Here is a 16241-nt window from a genome sequence, read left to right on the forward strand (position 1 = left end):
CGCTGACCATACATAATCTCCGAGTGTTGGAAGCTTCACAACATAAAAATTAGGTCACAACTCTGACCAATAGGCGATAATACAAACATTTCAAAGGCAGAAACACCAAGCCGACACGACATAGCATCCACTTCCTCCATGAGTTCAGACGACAACCCACACAGTCGAAACGGCTCATTTCCCATAAACCCTTCCCCTTCCTCTAAAAAAGTTGCTATTTTCAGCCCCCTTTTTCATCTTTTTCCCCCCTTACAAAAAAAGCACTCTGCCCACCCTTAAAAATAATATATATATATATATTATACAAAAAACCTGGGTTTTTTCAAATTAATTCTCCCACATTGCCTAACCCCCCCCACTCCCCTTCCAACACCATAACAGCAGAAATATGCACACCACAGAAAGAAAACAGGCAACAACATCCAAGAAAAGGTATGTGCGAATTTTCTTCTATTATGCTACATATATTTGTCACTAAAATACATCTGCAATGCCTTAAGAATTCTTGAGTAAAAAGCCAATGACATTAAAACAGGGGCACTCCTAAACAAAAGCAGGCAAAATATCCGTAAAAATAATAGAAATATAAGATCTAATAATGTTGGAGTCTTGACAGGTAACAGACTGATTTGAAGGAAAATTGTAGATAGGAAGTTAGTAATGATTTAATTTTTCATGTAGTACTATCATATCCTGTACACCCCTTGAGGCTATATATCAAGATTTGATGATGATGTTTTCTGACACTGACTTGGGTGCATCACATTCCTCCAATTTCTACTGGCTACAAACACGCAACTCGCCACAATGCCCCTTGCTCATGGGGATGTCCCTTGACTTCTTTCCAAGCAGTATATGTGTCCTGAATGGAGAACTTAATATTCCCATTTTCACAGTCTTTGTGTTTTTATTGCTGATTTTCATACCAAATTTGTTACAGAAGTCATTTAATTTATTTAGGTAATATAAAAGACTAGTACAGGATTTATTTAAGAATATAACATCATCTGTATAAAGTTTAACAGCTGAGATTGACATCTCCAATATTCATATAGATTAATAACCTTGTTTCACCCATGACGTATGACCTGTCTCTCATGACTCATGAGCCACTCTGTAATACAGGGTGGCCCATAACTCATGAAAGGATTTAAAATGTGAATAACTCATAACTAATAAAAAATAAATCTCCAGGGTCTGTATTCCATTGTTACAAAAAAAAAAAACAAAAAAAAGAATTAATAAATAAAGAAATTATTAAAATATTAAGGGAGCCTACTTGGAAGAGGGATTAGCCGCTCACTTCTCAAATACACTTTTTGTGGTTTTCAGAACTCGTTCTTATTGACCAAGTCTTGTGTAATATAAAATATAAATTTAACATACTTACCAACTAGTACACAGAAAAGAAAAGACAGAAAATCTTCCATATTAAAACCAGGTTCTTCTGAATTAAAAAGCCTAATAAATAAATAACAATATTAAATTAATTCTAAATCCTATACATATTTACTTAGACAAAAGTGAATTTGAAAACTTTTTAATCTTGTTCATAGGTACTTTCAGAAGATAGCAATTAAAAATTCTAGCAAAATTAAATGAATGATATACAATACTGCCAAATGAGAATGTTTTGACTTGAACCAATAAAACTAATGAAACACAAAACTCCAATATTACTTGTCATTAGTTTAGAATAGAAGAGATATCAGACCCAATTTTTGCAAGGAGGAAATAGATGGGGTTGCCATGTCTCTCATTTTCTTAAGAGAAAGGTACTCAACTTTCTTTCAATAAATAGAGTAGTTTATATACATTCAAACCAGCCTGGTTGACTGAGAGGTCAAAATATCTGACCTCCAATCAACAGGCTGCCGGTCGAATCCAGCAATGGGCGTGATTACTCATATCATCTACTAATTCTGTGTGAAAAGGGGGGGTTCTTGCAGGGACTTCCCAAAAGGTCACTCCAAAACCCCAGGAGGTATGAAGTGACTATATGGCATCCAATGAAATGGCAATGTGACCAAAAAATTATATATATGGGAAAAAGCAAAACAGATTCAACACAGCAATTAAATTTATTAAAAGAAAAGATAATAGCCATCCATACCAAAATATCTCAACAGACTATAAACCTTCAACACTATTCTACTTAAAAGATGAACTCTGTCAAAAAGACCACATATTTCTTTTATTATTACTTTTTATTTGAAACAATAAGCATAAAATGATTTATTCAGAGATCAGGAAAACAAGAAGAGTACTGTAATAAATTTAGCTTAATCCTTTATCCAAGTGTGAGCAAACAAAGTTTGCGCCTGAAAGTATCTTCAGGACTGGGGTAAGGTGGTACAACACCGGGCAACTCGTTGCAAAGGTGGAGCAAGCTAACATCACTCCTATCTCAGTATTTCCCATAATGCAAAACACATCTCTTTGCAGATATGTATAATGTTATGCACTAAGGGAAGTGTACTGTAAGATACTTTCAGTTCTGAAGATACTTTCAGACACAAATTTTGTTTGCTCACACTTGGATAAAGGATTAAACTAAATTTATTACAGTCTAACCAAGTGAAAAATAAACTTTCAACAGAGTAATTTAATAAAAAGGTGGCACACTGTTTGGCAACTCCTATAGGTAGAGATGACCTTGCTAATGCTTCTGCTTGGTATCTCCACTTGGGCCTGGCTCCCACTGAGGAGACCTCAATAAAGGTGAAAAGTAAACTTTCAACATCTTTCTCTAAATCCAGAGTAATTTAATAAAAAGGTGGCACACGTTTGGCAACTCCTATAGGTAGAGATGACCTTGCTAATGCTTCAGCTTGGTATCTCCACTTGGGCCTGGCTCCCACTGAAGAGACCTCAATAGAGGTCGAAACTAGTCTGGGTAGTGGTTCTTTCCTTAATGCATAACATTATACATATCCACAAGGAGATGCGTTTTGCATTATGGGAGATACTGAGATAGGAGTGATGTTTTCTTGCTCCACCTTTGCAACGAGTTTCCCGGTGTTGTACCACCTTACCCCAGTCCTGAAGATACTTTCAGGCACAAACTTTGTTTGCTCACACTTGGATAAAGGATTAAACTAAATTTATTACAGTCTAACCAAGTGAAAAATAAACTTTCAAGAAGAGTACTATTCAACACTAAAATGAAGATAATTTTTTTTAATGGGAACCAATTTCAAGTAGAGTGATGTGGGGAAAATTGCAAAATGGCAAATCTATGTGAGCTTTGTGTCTGCAGTTCACAAAAGGTTCTGGTATATAAAATAGAGGATTTAAAAAAAAAAAAAAAAACCATTAGAGAGAGAGAGGGAGAGATGGCAGCTGATATAAAGTCAAATTAAAAGCTAGTTTTGTTGGAGATGCAAACAATAGAGTAGGAAATGAATCCCAGATACCAAAATGTTTGAGAAAAGGGCAGGGCTAACAATAATGATGCATACTTAGATTGCTATTATTGGCATAGACTAGTCATGACTAATGCTGTGTTACAATATAAAAATGTACATAAATTCTATGGCAGAACACATACAAACAAGAGGGTAAAAGTAAAAGGAGTTTTAAGAGTTTCTTCCATGTTTTTTGTCTTGGTAATACCAATTAAACGAAGTGGTACTTTTCTGGTTCACATGCTAGCTTTACTTCTTTTTTTACAGCAGTGCATGATGCTGAATTAATGTCAACCATTTAAAGTTTAAAAAAATCATTATGCAATTAATGAAATAGAAAGCCAAAAAGCTTCACTTCGGCGATGTTAAAATCACTTAAATTAAGGGGATATTTAATCCCACATTATTTCAAAGCTGAATAAGAAAACTCTAAGACAGAAATCATCATGTTGAATATAGCAAACTATAAAAGTTTGGCAAGTCCAAGCATGAGCAAACACCTGGGTGGTACAATACCGGGCAACTCGTTGTAAAGGTGGATAAAGCTAGGATCGCTATTCTTAGTATTTGCCCTAATGTAAAACTCATCCCCTAGAGGATGTATGTTGTTTTACATTAAGGGACATAGGTTTCAACCTTTATTGAGGTCTCATCAGTGAGTAGGTAGACCAAATAATGCCAAGATTATAGTGATAATAGCTTTAATACTTTACAGAACGAGTTGTCAAAAAGGTGCACAGATAAATTAATGAAATAGAGAGCCAAAAAGCTTCACTTCGGTGATGTTAAAATTATTTAAATTAAGGGGATATTTAATCCCACATTATTCCAAAGCTGAATAAGAAAACTCTAAGATAGAAATCAAAGAGGTTCATGCCGAATATAGCAAACTATAAAAGTTTGGCGAGTCCAAGCGTGAGCAAACACCTGGGTGGTACAATACCGGGCAACTCGTTGTAAATCATTATGCAACTTCATCTTCAACAAGAAAGCTATTATTTGCAGGCATAGATATTGATGTAGCATGGATTAAAACACACATAGAATATATTTCTATGTGTGTTTTCCCTCACAACAGTAACCCTAACCAGGAGGTCATTTACTTTCTACATGTTCTACTGCATACAATGCATATATTACACATGTAGCTTCTAATAGCTGATTAACATTTTTGTATCAGTATTCATATTTACATTTATATTTTTACATCTATATGTATGTGTTTGTATGTTAACATTCATATTTACATTTTTATATCTACATATTTTACACTATATAATCTCAACATTATGAGTAGTTTATATTACATTACAATTATTGGAATTTGATCCTATTGGCAAAAGTAAATAATTCTGAGTAATACCTTTGGATAAGTCTTTGTTTTGGAACTAGCCACTCATCTCCTGAAGTGATGATGATGCATTGTATTAGGGGCATCTGGATGGAGTCCAATAGCTGACAGGCATAGAGTAAGTGATCGACAGTTTGTTGAAGGTGTGGACAACAAATGCAAAATGTCAATACCAGAATATGGAATCTAGATAATGTCTTAATTTTTCATGTCCCATTGGTTACACTTGAAGAAATGGCATCTATTTTCAGCCTGAGTCAGCTTCTGATACTTGGCATGGATTCTTTTGTTGTTGATCATTTTACATCTTTTCCATTCCTCTTCCCACAAGCTTAGGCTTATTTCCTCTGCCAGTGTTTTATAGCGGTCCACGCGGTTAGCCTAGTGGCTTTGCGCTTCACAACCATATGCCTGGGGAAGGAGTGTCCTAGGTTCAATTCCCGTCAACGACATGGAGCACAAGGATCTTCCTCAGCCATAGCCAAGTTAGCCGGTCTTGGGCGTGGACAGCAGGGTTTTATCCACCAGTTTATCTGGTGTTTTTCATCCCGCAAGCAGGCAAACCGATCCTCGGACACACATGGATTACAGTCAGGAAAACTGACCCAGCCATAGGTCTGATTCATCAGCCTATGCCGGTTCCCGGATAAAATTTGTGTGTGTGTGTGGGGGGGGGGGGACTAGATGGTACCGTGAACTCCCGGACAAAGGGGGGAACGTTGTATCATCACACGGAATTTGTTTATTTATTTATAGCTGATTTTGTATACTTTTGATAATTTCTTTTTTAACTATTCATTTATAGCCTCCTCTTTGGTTAACTGATGAACTCTCGTGCGCACGCACACACGTAGCAAATTCTCTAGTAGCTGATTTTAATTAATAATTTTAATATTTCTAATAACTGATTAACATTTATAATGCATTTATAATATATTTATATTTATAAATGTAAATATCAATATTCATATTTACATTTATATTTTTACATCTACATGTATGTACAGATGTGTACATATAAAAAAAAGTTTATTTTTTTGTCTCTCATTCATGAAATGTTGTAAACCAATAATACCTCAGTACTGCAGGCACAGTAAAGTATTTTTTTAAATCTTTTTTTTGATAGTCTGGAAACCCTGCTATAGAACCACATATGGAACTTTTTTCAAGCCACTTCAGGCCTCCAGTAAGCAAGATAATAGTGGCCTCACAGTGGGCAATGAAATTCATCTCCCACCTAAGACAATCACAAACATCCATGCCAGGATTCAAACCTGCAGCCTGTTGGCTGGAGAGAAGTTTTGCTTGCTCTGCAAGTCATTTTTATGTCTTAAAATCTTCACATGTGAGAAATCCTCACATATGGATAACTATTATAAGTTAATTCCTTTATCAAGAGACATACATTGTTAACATGTGTAGGGATTTGCTACTGTATAAATCGAAAGATAGAGTCAAATATTCACTCTTAGCAAACTCTTTGGACACAAATAATTAATGTCTGATTTGGAATAAAATAAATGCATTATAAGTTTCAATTATCATTCCAGGATGACATCATTATATTTCTTGCAAGGGATCTAAATTTATATGTAAAGAACCACATGCTTCTATCAAGTACTAAGCAAAACTTTAATAGAAATTATACACTGAGTCCGATAAGCAATTATATGATATAAGAATCAAAATGGAACTGAAAAATCCTCTTGAAATATATATTTTTAATGTAACGTACAGAGATACGGAATAAATATATATATATATATATATATATATATATATATATACAGCTTTATCCATAAAACTTTAACCAAACAAGCATTGTAATATCTGTGAGGTTTTTGTGACAGTAATGTATTAATTTTTCCATTACAAACCCTTTTTTTTAAGAATAAAGTAAAGCAAATTATTAACCAGTAATATGTTATTCAATGCTGGATTGAAGACCTATTCTAGGCAACTAACAGCATAAAATTCACATAAATGCATGTTGTATATGAATATGATATTCCCGTTCCATTCATGAGTTATCTCCTATCCAGGAGATTAGCCTACCATGATGTGACTCATGGTTGACTATGAGCATAACATGAGGTGAGGACCTATCTCTTCCACATATTGTTGTAAGTATTCATAGCTGTAAATCCGTGTGTGTTCACAGGGCTGGTTTGCCTGTTCTGAGGGACCCAAGTTTCCAGGTGAAAAAACCCTCTACCTCTGTATGAGACCAGCTAACTCACATTTAGTCGAAAGAAACCAGATAAAGGTTCCTCACCTCATGGACAGGAATTGAACCCAGCTCTTTCCGAGCAAAGGACTTCATCTATACTGACTGAGCTATGGAGGAATATGATATCACTACCCATTAATTAAATGTTAACTTTGCTATTATTTCTAATTTTTTTAGAAACCTGTTAACACCTTTTTTTTTTTTAATGTCTACAACTTATAATATAATGCCATTCGAAGAATTAAGTTCATAATACATATGATTGAAAGCTGTTTAAAGAATGGAACAGAAGGAATAAATGATGATGAAAAAGATTTAGGTTGGTGAAGAGTTGAGAACTGATCTGTATATTAATTTTTGACTGAGGTTGCTGTTTTTATGTGAATCCCACCCATGAAAATTTGCAAATTATTATACTGTTGGTAAGCTAAGGGTTAAATAATTGTTATAATGCATAATGCTATAATTGTTATACAGCATGTTTAGAAAACACAATGTTATAGATGCCCAATGGAAGATGTCAACTGGAATATATATATTAGCATGTAGACTTTCCAGTTCATGGTTAAATAAATAAAGAGTTTATAAGACAGTAAGTTGGAAGAAAATATTAATAATTACTTTAATCAAAAAACATGTTTCATCCTAATTACATCAACTGTAAAATAATAATTAAAAAAAAAACAGTAAAATAATAAAAGATTAACAAAGTGATAGCCACTATATACAAGAATCTGATGATTTTCAAAAATATTTCTAATTCTGTGTTGCACTGATAAGCACATTGTGCATGCTTACATGTTCACATTTAAGTGATTGGCTAGTTGGATGTATTCCAACAACAAGTTAATACCAGGGTTTATATTTAAGTGTTTTGGATCAACTGCCATTTCTAAGGATTCCCAAATTCTTCTCTCAGTTATGTTATAACAACATTGTAATAGTCTGGACTCATCCCATGTCTCACACTGTCGAGGCATCTTGTGGGTAAGCTGAAGAGAGTACATGTCATGACAAAGCTGAGACCTCACTTCTTTGAAATTCAATATCAAAGTAATGTTTTTCAATCCATTGCTGAATAGATTTTTTCCAGTCTGTCCATATTATGATGACCTGCATTTACACCATAGTTGGTAAATACCTGAAGAGTTTAGGGGACCAAGTGAAGGTTTTACAGATCAGAGTAGGGATCTCATTGTGATAAAGGGAGCAAATAATGTTTGATTTTCTGTTCTCTAAGTATTTTTGCAAGTTTTATGGAAATATAGCTAATATATGGAAGAGAAATAAAACCTTTGATTTCCTCATCATTAAAAGTATCTCAAATTGTGTGTTGGTTAAGTCTTGAGACAATGTGCTCACAGTATAGAGCACATTACCCAGAGAAATCAGTTCTTTAGCTAGTTCATCCTAGTTGCTCCGAGTGTTGAAATAATGACCAATTATTTGGGGGGGGTCTGTAATGATGGGAAGAGGCATGTGCAGATATGTGTGTCAGTATTGTGGAGGTTTTTGAAATATAGAGACTTTTAATTTACCAAATTCCATAGTCGAAGATCCAGAAATGGGAGTGAACCATTAGAATCTAACTTGTAGGTAAATTTTAGCTTAGAATATTGGCACACTCATGGAAATTGAAAAGTGAAGGTAGCCTATAGTCCCAGACTGTCACTGATATACCTTTACCATAATTGGGATTTAGGACATAATTGGTATTCTTCTAGGACCTTTTTTTCTATGTAATTAGGATAAAACATGTTTTTTTTATTAAAGTAATTATTAATATCTTATTTCGGTTTACTGCCTTATAAACTCATATATTACATAATAATAAAATAAAATAATACATTATTAGAAAAAGCATAGAATTACAAAAACTATAAGAAGTGCACAAGGCTTCATTACCTATATGTAATAATAAAATAAAATAATACATTATTAGAAAAAGCATAGAATTACAAAAACTATAAGAAGTGCACAAGGCTTCATCACCTATATGTAATAATAAAATAAAATAATACATTATTAGAAAAAGCATAGAATTACAAAAACTATAAGAAGTGCACAAGGCTTCATTACCTATATGTAAGAAGCTGTATTAAATAACTGACATTCAATGTTGCCACTACGGGATTACGGATGATTTCAGCTAAATTTTGGAAAGTATGCAAGGAAAACTGAGGAATCTTGTAAATAATTTCAGCAACATGGTGTTGAGAATCTTTATGTGGTTGCATTTCATTACAAACTTGAATCCCAAGCAAGTCTAAAAGATTACATGAAAATAAAATATTTAAGAATTAAATATGCTACTTAAAACATTAATTCACATAGAGAGAATAAATTAAATAATTTCTGTAACATACTAGATATTTATGTAAATATCATTTACATAATTTTTATGTAAAAGATTTATGTAAATCTTTAGTAAAAAATTGCTCATTTCATTCATTTTTAGTGCAAGATGCGCAGATGTGGTACAAGTCAGAATGAAATGCAGAATGTTTGGAAGCATTGTCAAGTATCTTACAACTGAGATACAGTGGCTTATCTCTTTAGTTCTTGATAACTAAACACAAGGATGGATGCAAGCAAAAATCTCTTACTGCAGTGGAAACATTATATCCATCTCAGCCAATAATAAATAAAGAATACACTCTGAGGAAGTATCAATTCTCATAGAGAAAGACTGATGAACTAATCATTAGATATATTAACCTTTCCCTTAATGTGTGAGGTCCAATAACCTGCAATGCAATAAACTTAACCTCATATTATCTAATTAATGCCATGACAGGACTATATAGATAGGTTTAACTTCCCTATCAAAAGCATGTATTCTCTGGCCAGTTTTTCAGTGCAATGAAAAACCTGAATTTCCAGGAGTAATAACAATAACCACTCCATGAACTAATAACAATAACCACTTAGGGAGGCCTGAGGCTTCCCACCCAACAACATCCATAGAGGGAATCCCTCATAAGACTATAGTCTATTATTTCCCCCATTAGACTATAGTCTAATTCCATTTCTTCCACTTAGGGTTTCTTGTGTGTTTTTGTGTGTTATTACAATTTTTACATTGTATTCTTTAGGAATACTGATATAGTGAGATGATTAAACATGCTGTTTAATTATTTCTGCCTGTGCTGTAGTTATTCCATTAAATTGTATTATGAGAAACTACCAAAATGTTTTCAAACACCAAAGTCCCATAAGCTTGCAAAGATAGAAAAAAATCAGTCCTCCAGGGTGAACTCAGAAATTTCAATAAAAGAAGTCCTGCAAAAGAATAAAGAGTATTGAAAGTTCCCAACAAGTAAGTCAGCATGTGCTCTGAGAGCATACAGAAAAGATTGCAAGAAAACAAAAACAATGCATAAAAGTAGCTATAAAAAAAAGTCACGGAAAGTCCTTGGAAAGATTTTTTTTTAAATATTACCCCCACCACCACCACACACAAAAACACACAAAAGAGGTCACAAACCCTATAACAGCAGTGAAAAAAAAACATGGGCAAGCCATTAAGGAGAAAGAAGATTCTGTTAACATATTACTTGAAAAATTCTATACATTGGGACAAATGGTACAGAGATGATGGTTTCAAAGAACAGAAGTAGATGGAATGAAGAAGATAACTTGGTTCAATAAGTCTGGAGATAAAGTGCACATGGGTTTGGCCAATGGTTACTCATGTTCTTACATGATTAGAGGAAAGTGGAGGAATGGTAGTGACCAATTCAGTATCCATGAAAGTACCTATAAAAATGGCATAATGCAGAAACTGAAGACTTCTAGAGTACTGAAAGGAGTCTGTGTTAGTGAGGAGAGAGGGGATGAGGTAATCTATTAGGTAGGCTGCCCTCTGCTGTATATATTTGAGAAATCTTAGGGAGGGTTTTTGGGGTACCCAACCCCAAATGTGAGAACAATATTCTAAAGTCAGTCAGATTTTGAATTAAAAGTGTAGGAATTGGGCAGGAGAGAAATATTTTTAATGAAAAAGAAAATCAAATTTTTGAAAGATGAGAAAACTATGAATGTGATATATTTATGTCAGGATAAGTTAGATGTGAAAATCCACTCAAAAAGAGAAAACTTATCATGACTAAAGACTGAAACATTACCAAAAGTGAGGTATACAGAAAATAAATATCAAGATGGTACAATGCTAATGAAAAAACACAGAAATGGAGGAGAGTACTATAAAATGAAATCAAAGATGATAAAAGTGAAATAAAAGCCAAAGATAATGATTCTTATTTTTAGAGGTACCTGTGGCATAGTATAATTATTAAAAGAACACGTAAGACCACAGTAATAACTTTTTAATTAATAAGATACAGATATTTCATACTAAAACTAATAGTACATCTTCAGTGTCACACAAACAGTTATAGGAATGGAATACAAGTAACGAAAATTCGGTGGATCACCTATTAAAATACAATTGTTGCTGCGTGCTAGGAAATGATAGAAAATAACAATTAATTAATATTTAAGATAACTGGTTTTTTATTGATTACATAAAATAAGTCTCCCATATCTTCAAGAGAGAGAGAGAGAGAGAGAGACAATCATTTCGATTTAAATTCGGTCAGTGTAAAATAGCTTCACAACTTTCTTTAAAAAGGTATTCATATTTGAACCTGCATCTATGGAGGAGAATAGCTTTATCCCACTGGATATTATGAGTAGTGTTAATACTGTGTTGTACTAGACCCGACTTCTGAGGTTTGTTGTATTCAATATAACATTGATGTTCTTTAATTCTTTTTTCCACAGAACGGCCAGTTTGTCCAAAATAAGAAACATCGCATTCACATGGTATGCATTCATTTGGTAAAAGCCAGCCAAACACATAGATGACAGTTTATCTTTTGTAGAAGGCAATAAGGAGGAAATTTTGTTGATAGGAACATATGTCGGAATCAATTGGTACTTTTTCAAAATTCTACCTATAGGTTCTGAGATTCCTGGAATGTAAGGGATTGGAACTCTGTGGACTGTTGAAGAAACCTTAGGTATTGGAATATAAGATTCAATTATCTGTTGGATTTGATTAGGGTGGTAATTATTCGATTCCATTAACTTTTTAATGATGGAGAGTTCTTGTTGTAAGATTACTGGAGAAGAGCAAACTTTATGTACTCTATTAATTAGAGATTTAAGAATGCCAAATTTTTGAGATGTGTGGTGAGCAGACTTTTTATGAATGTATCTGCCAGTAAATGTGGGCTTTTGAAAGATGCTTGTAGATAAGGTACCAGAAGAAATTCGAGTAAGGAGGATGTCCAAAAACATGGGGAAGAATTTACTAAGCAAACAGGAAAGGAAGGTTAGGAAAACTATCTGTTTTACAAGGTAAGCTTCGAGCATGGATTGCCTTCCTCAAAAAATGTCGTGACACGAAAGTTATTCCTACATTTGCTAGGTTTAAAGAAACAATTCAGTCTCCTGGAACCCACTCTATTTACATTCGTGCAAGTTTTTCCTTAATTCGTAACCAACTTTGTACTGCCAAAAAAGAATTAGCTTCTAATATTAAGTTTATTTTGCATCTCGAAGAAGAAATTTCAGCTGTTCTTAATGATGAATTACTAGATATGGTTCTTCGTTTATCAAAACAATCTTTAACCCGTTCTTACCAAAGAAATTTTCACAGACTTATGCAAAATATAATTCTTTATATCACAAGCAAAAGAAAAACTTAACCTCGGACATCACTTCTACTAATAAATGGATTATTAACATTTCTGATCGCCCTTTATCCGATGCCAAAACCAGTGCTTTAGCAAAAGGCCTTGATTTTGCAGTTATTTCTACACGCATTCCATACCTTGATTTTTTACATAACATAGAATGCAATCTGTCAGGACTTTCTAGCGATGACGCTAATAGACTTCATTTTGAAGTTGCGACTTCATTATTTAAAAACAAATTACCTCCATGCAACTTATCAAATGCTGAAATCAAAGGCTAACTTCTTTAAGAAGTGATAATAACATATCTATTTCTAAGGCTGATAAAAGAAAAGCTATTGTAATCATGAATAAGACTGACTATGAGACAAAAGTATCCAGTCTTTTAGAAGACACCTCTACCTACAAAGAGATCATGCATAATCCTACAAATTCACAACTTAAACAATTAAATAAATTACTTGATGAGGTTATCAGTTGGGACCCAAATTACATGGATAAATTACGCACCTACTGCGGAAGAACTCCCCATCTATATGGACTCCCGAAAACCCATAAAGATGGCTATCTATTATGACCTATCATGAATTGCATTCATTCTCCTACCTATCGAATTGCAAAAGTCTTGTCACGTTCTTTAAGTGCTCTCACTGGACATTCCAGATCCTACATAAAAAATTCAACAGATTTTCTTGAAAAAATCAAGGATATAAAAATCAAAGAGTTTGGGTTGCTAATCAGTTTTGACATTATTTCTCTGTTTACCAATATTCCATCAGCCGACACAGTCAAATTATTATATGAAGATTACCCTCCAGATATCGCAAAGATTTTCGAATTTGCTATCCATTCAGGTTATTTTAGCTGGAAAAACAAGATCTACAAACAAGTCAAATGTACTGCCATTGGTAGCCCTCTGTCTCCACCTTTGGCAAACTACTTTTTGAAACAATTCGAAGCCACTATGTTTTTATCCATTCATCCTCAACCATCTCTTTGGTATCGTCATGTTGATGATGTTTTTGCTATTTGGTCACATACTGAAGATGAGCTTTCCACTTTTCTACAAGATAAATAGCCTTCACCCACGTATTCAATTCACCATGGAAAAAGAAAATTCTGGTACTTTGCCATTTTTGGACATCCTCCTTACTCGAATTTCTTCTGGTACCTTATCTACAAGCATCTTTCAAAAGCCCACATTTACTGGCAGATACATTCATAAAAAGTCAAAATTCTACCTATAGATAGAATTTTGACTTTTTACAAAAACTTTCCATCATTAAAAAGTTAATGGAATCGAATAATTACCACCCTAATCAAATCCAACAGATAATTGAATCTTATATTCCAATACCTAAGGTTTCTTCAACAGTCCACAGAGTTCCAATCCCTTACATTCCAGGAATCTCAGAACCTATAGGTAGAATTTTGAAAAAGTACTAATTGATTCCGACATATGTTCCTATCAACAAAATTTCCTCCTTATTGCCTTCTACAAAAGATAAACTGTCATCTATGTGTTTGGCTGGCGTTTACCAAATACCATGTGAATGCGATGTTTCTTATTTTGGACAAACTGGCCATTCTGTTCAATATTATATTGAATACAACAAATCTCAGAAGTCGGGTCTAGCACAATACAGTATTAACACTACTCATAATATCCAGTGTGATAAAGCTATTCTCCTCCATAGATGCAGGTTCAAATATGAATACCTTTTTAAAGAAAGTTGTGAAGCTATTTTACACTGACCGAATTTAAATCGAAATGATTCTCTCTCTCTCTCTCTCTCTCGAAGATATGGGAGACTTATTTTATGTAATCAATAAAAAACCAATTATCTTAAATATTAATTAATTATTATTTTCTATCATTTCCTAGCATGCAGCAACAATTGTATTTTAATAGGTGATCCACCGAATGTTCGTTACTTGTATTCCATTCCTATAACTGTTTGTGTGAACACTGAAGATGTACTATTAGTTTTAGTATGAAATATCTGTACCTTATTAATTAAAAAGTTATTACTGTGGTCTTACGTGTTCTTTTAATAAAGATAATGATATTCGAAATGTCAGGAGAAATTATTTTGAAGATTTTTAAATGAAAAGTGACAGAACAAAGAGAGAAAATATTCACAAGGAACAATGAGGAGCATATTATCAATGTTCCTGATCTGAAGTAGAAAAAAGCCATCAAAAACCTGAAATGATTGGTATATTTATATACCAATATATAATTATATACCAGAAATACTCAAATAAGGAAGTTTTACAATGTGCCTGACTCCGAATGTGAGAATTATTATTATTGTACAGGAACCTCCATGGAATTTGAAGACTCATCATGGGAGACCCAAACTGGCCCCTCTAGCCAAGTGTTGAAACATTTCCCCTGCATCAATTCTATAAAACCTTTAAGCAATTCAAATGTTTCTATCATATCCCCTCTTTTTCTTCTATCAACCAACTTCTGCAATCACACCCTCAATCTATGCTCATAGGAACATTCCACAAACTGCCTCATCATCTTGGTCACTTGCCTTTGAATCCTCCACTGCTTCCTCATCCCCAAGAAACCTAGGAGACCAGGCTTGAGCATAGTAAATAAATAAATAAATCCAGGTGTGACAAGGCCTTATAAAGAGGAATAACAAATTCCTTATCTCTACTTGTTACTGTGTTCTTCAATAGCCAAGTAATCTTATGGGCTACCACCTTAGCAATATGTCCTCTAAACTTCAATGCTTTGTCTACCACCACTCCTAAATCTCTAGCTTCATCCTGGAGTACAGTTCCACGAATGTGGTACACAGCATGTAATCTATTTATCCCAAAATGCATAACTTTAAATTTCTCCACATTAAAAACAATTTTAATTAAAACTGTTACCTGTTTTTGCCTTGATTCTGCCCTACATATACTATTTTTTGATATCTGTCCAACAACTACTCTCTTATCCACATAACCACATAATCATATCCAGCCCCCATTTGTTCTAATTTGCATACCAGACGTCCATGTAGTATTCTGTCAAATGCCTTAGCAAAATCCAGCAGAATCATCGTGTAACCATTTCCTTTATCCAACTCAGCTGTTGTTACTCTATTATAAAAAGTTAGTAAATTACTAAGGCATGACCTACCTTTCACAAAGCCATGTTGCCCTTCATACAGTATCATATCTGTATTCACCCCATTCTTGAATTCTCTTTTTGACCAATTTTTCCACCATGCCAGAGATTACAGAACAATTTCCTGACTGAGTGCTACAGGTAATATTTATGCAAAAATACTTGAAAAAAGGCTAAGAAGAAAAAGAGCAGCTCAGGTAGAACAATTTGGATTTTTAGGCCAACCGGGGATTGTTAGGATCAGATTTTTACTGTAATGCAAATTGTTAAAAAATCATCATGAAACAACAACATGAACTATTTAATAATTAAAATAGTACTGTACTTCTCATGGAAAGGCTTAGACGTTGGTTATACATTCTTACTAACTAGCTTAAGAAAATGACAACATACAATAGAATATACATTAAAATAA

The 16241-nt window shown here is 33.7% G+C and overlaps 1 protein-coding gene across 3 annotated transcripts in view; it reads right to left on the reverse strand.

Moving 5' to 3' along the window:
* The window catches only part of LOC150100402 (testis-expressed protein 10 homolog), a 172111-nt gene that overhangs the window by 62301 nt on the left and 93569 nt on the right, over positions 1 to 16241 (reverse strand). For all 3 annotated transcript variants that reach the window (XM_090402792.1, XM_090402790.1, XM_090402791.1), the window contains exons 9-10: positions 9068 to 9254; positions 1391 to 1461 (exon numbers count right to left, since the gene is read on the reverse strand). In XM_090402792.1, coding sequence (XP_090258918.1) covers positions 1391 to 1461; positions 9068 to 9254 — 258 coding nt within the window. The remainder of the gene's footprint in view (positions 1 to 1390; positions 1462 to 9067; positions 9255 to 16241) is intronic.

The sequence above is a fragment of the Typopeltis vanoorti genome, chromosome 13, assembly GCF_054136105.1.
Source record: "Typopeltis vanoorti isolate ZY-2024b chromosome 13, IOZ_Tvanoo_1.0, whole genome shotgun sequence".
NCBI lineage: Eukaryota > Metazoa > Arthropoda > Arachnida > Uropygi > Thelyphonidae > Typopeltis > Typopeltis vanoorti.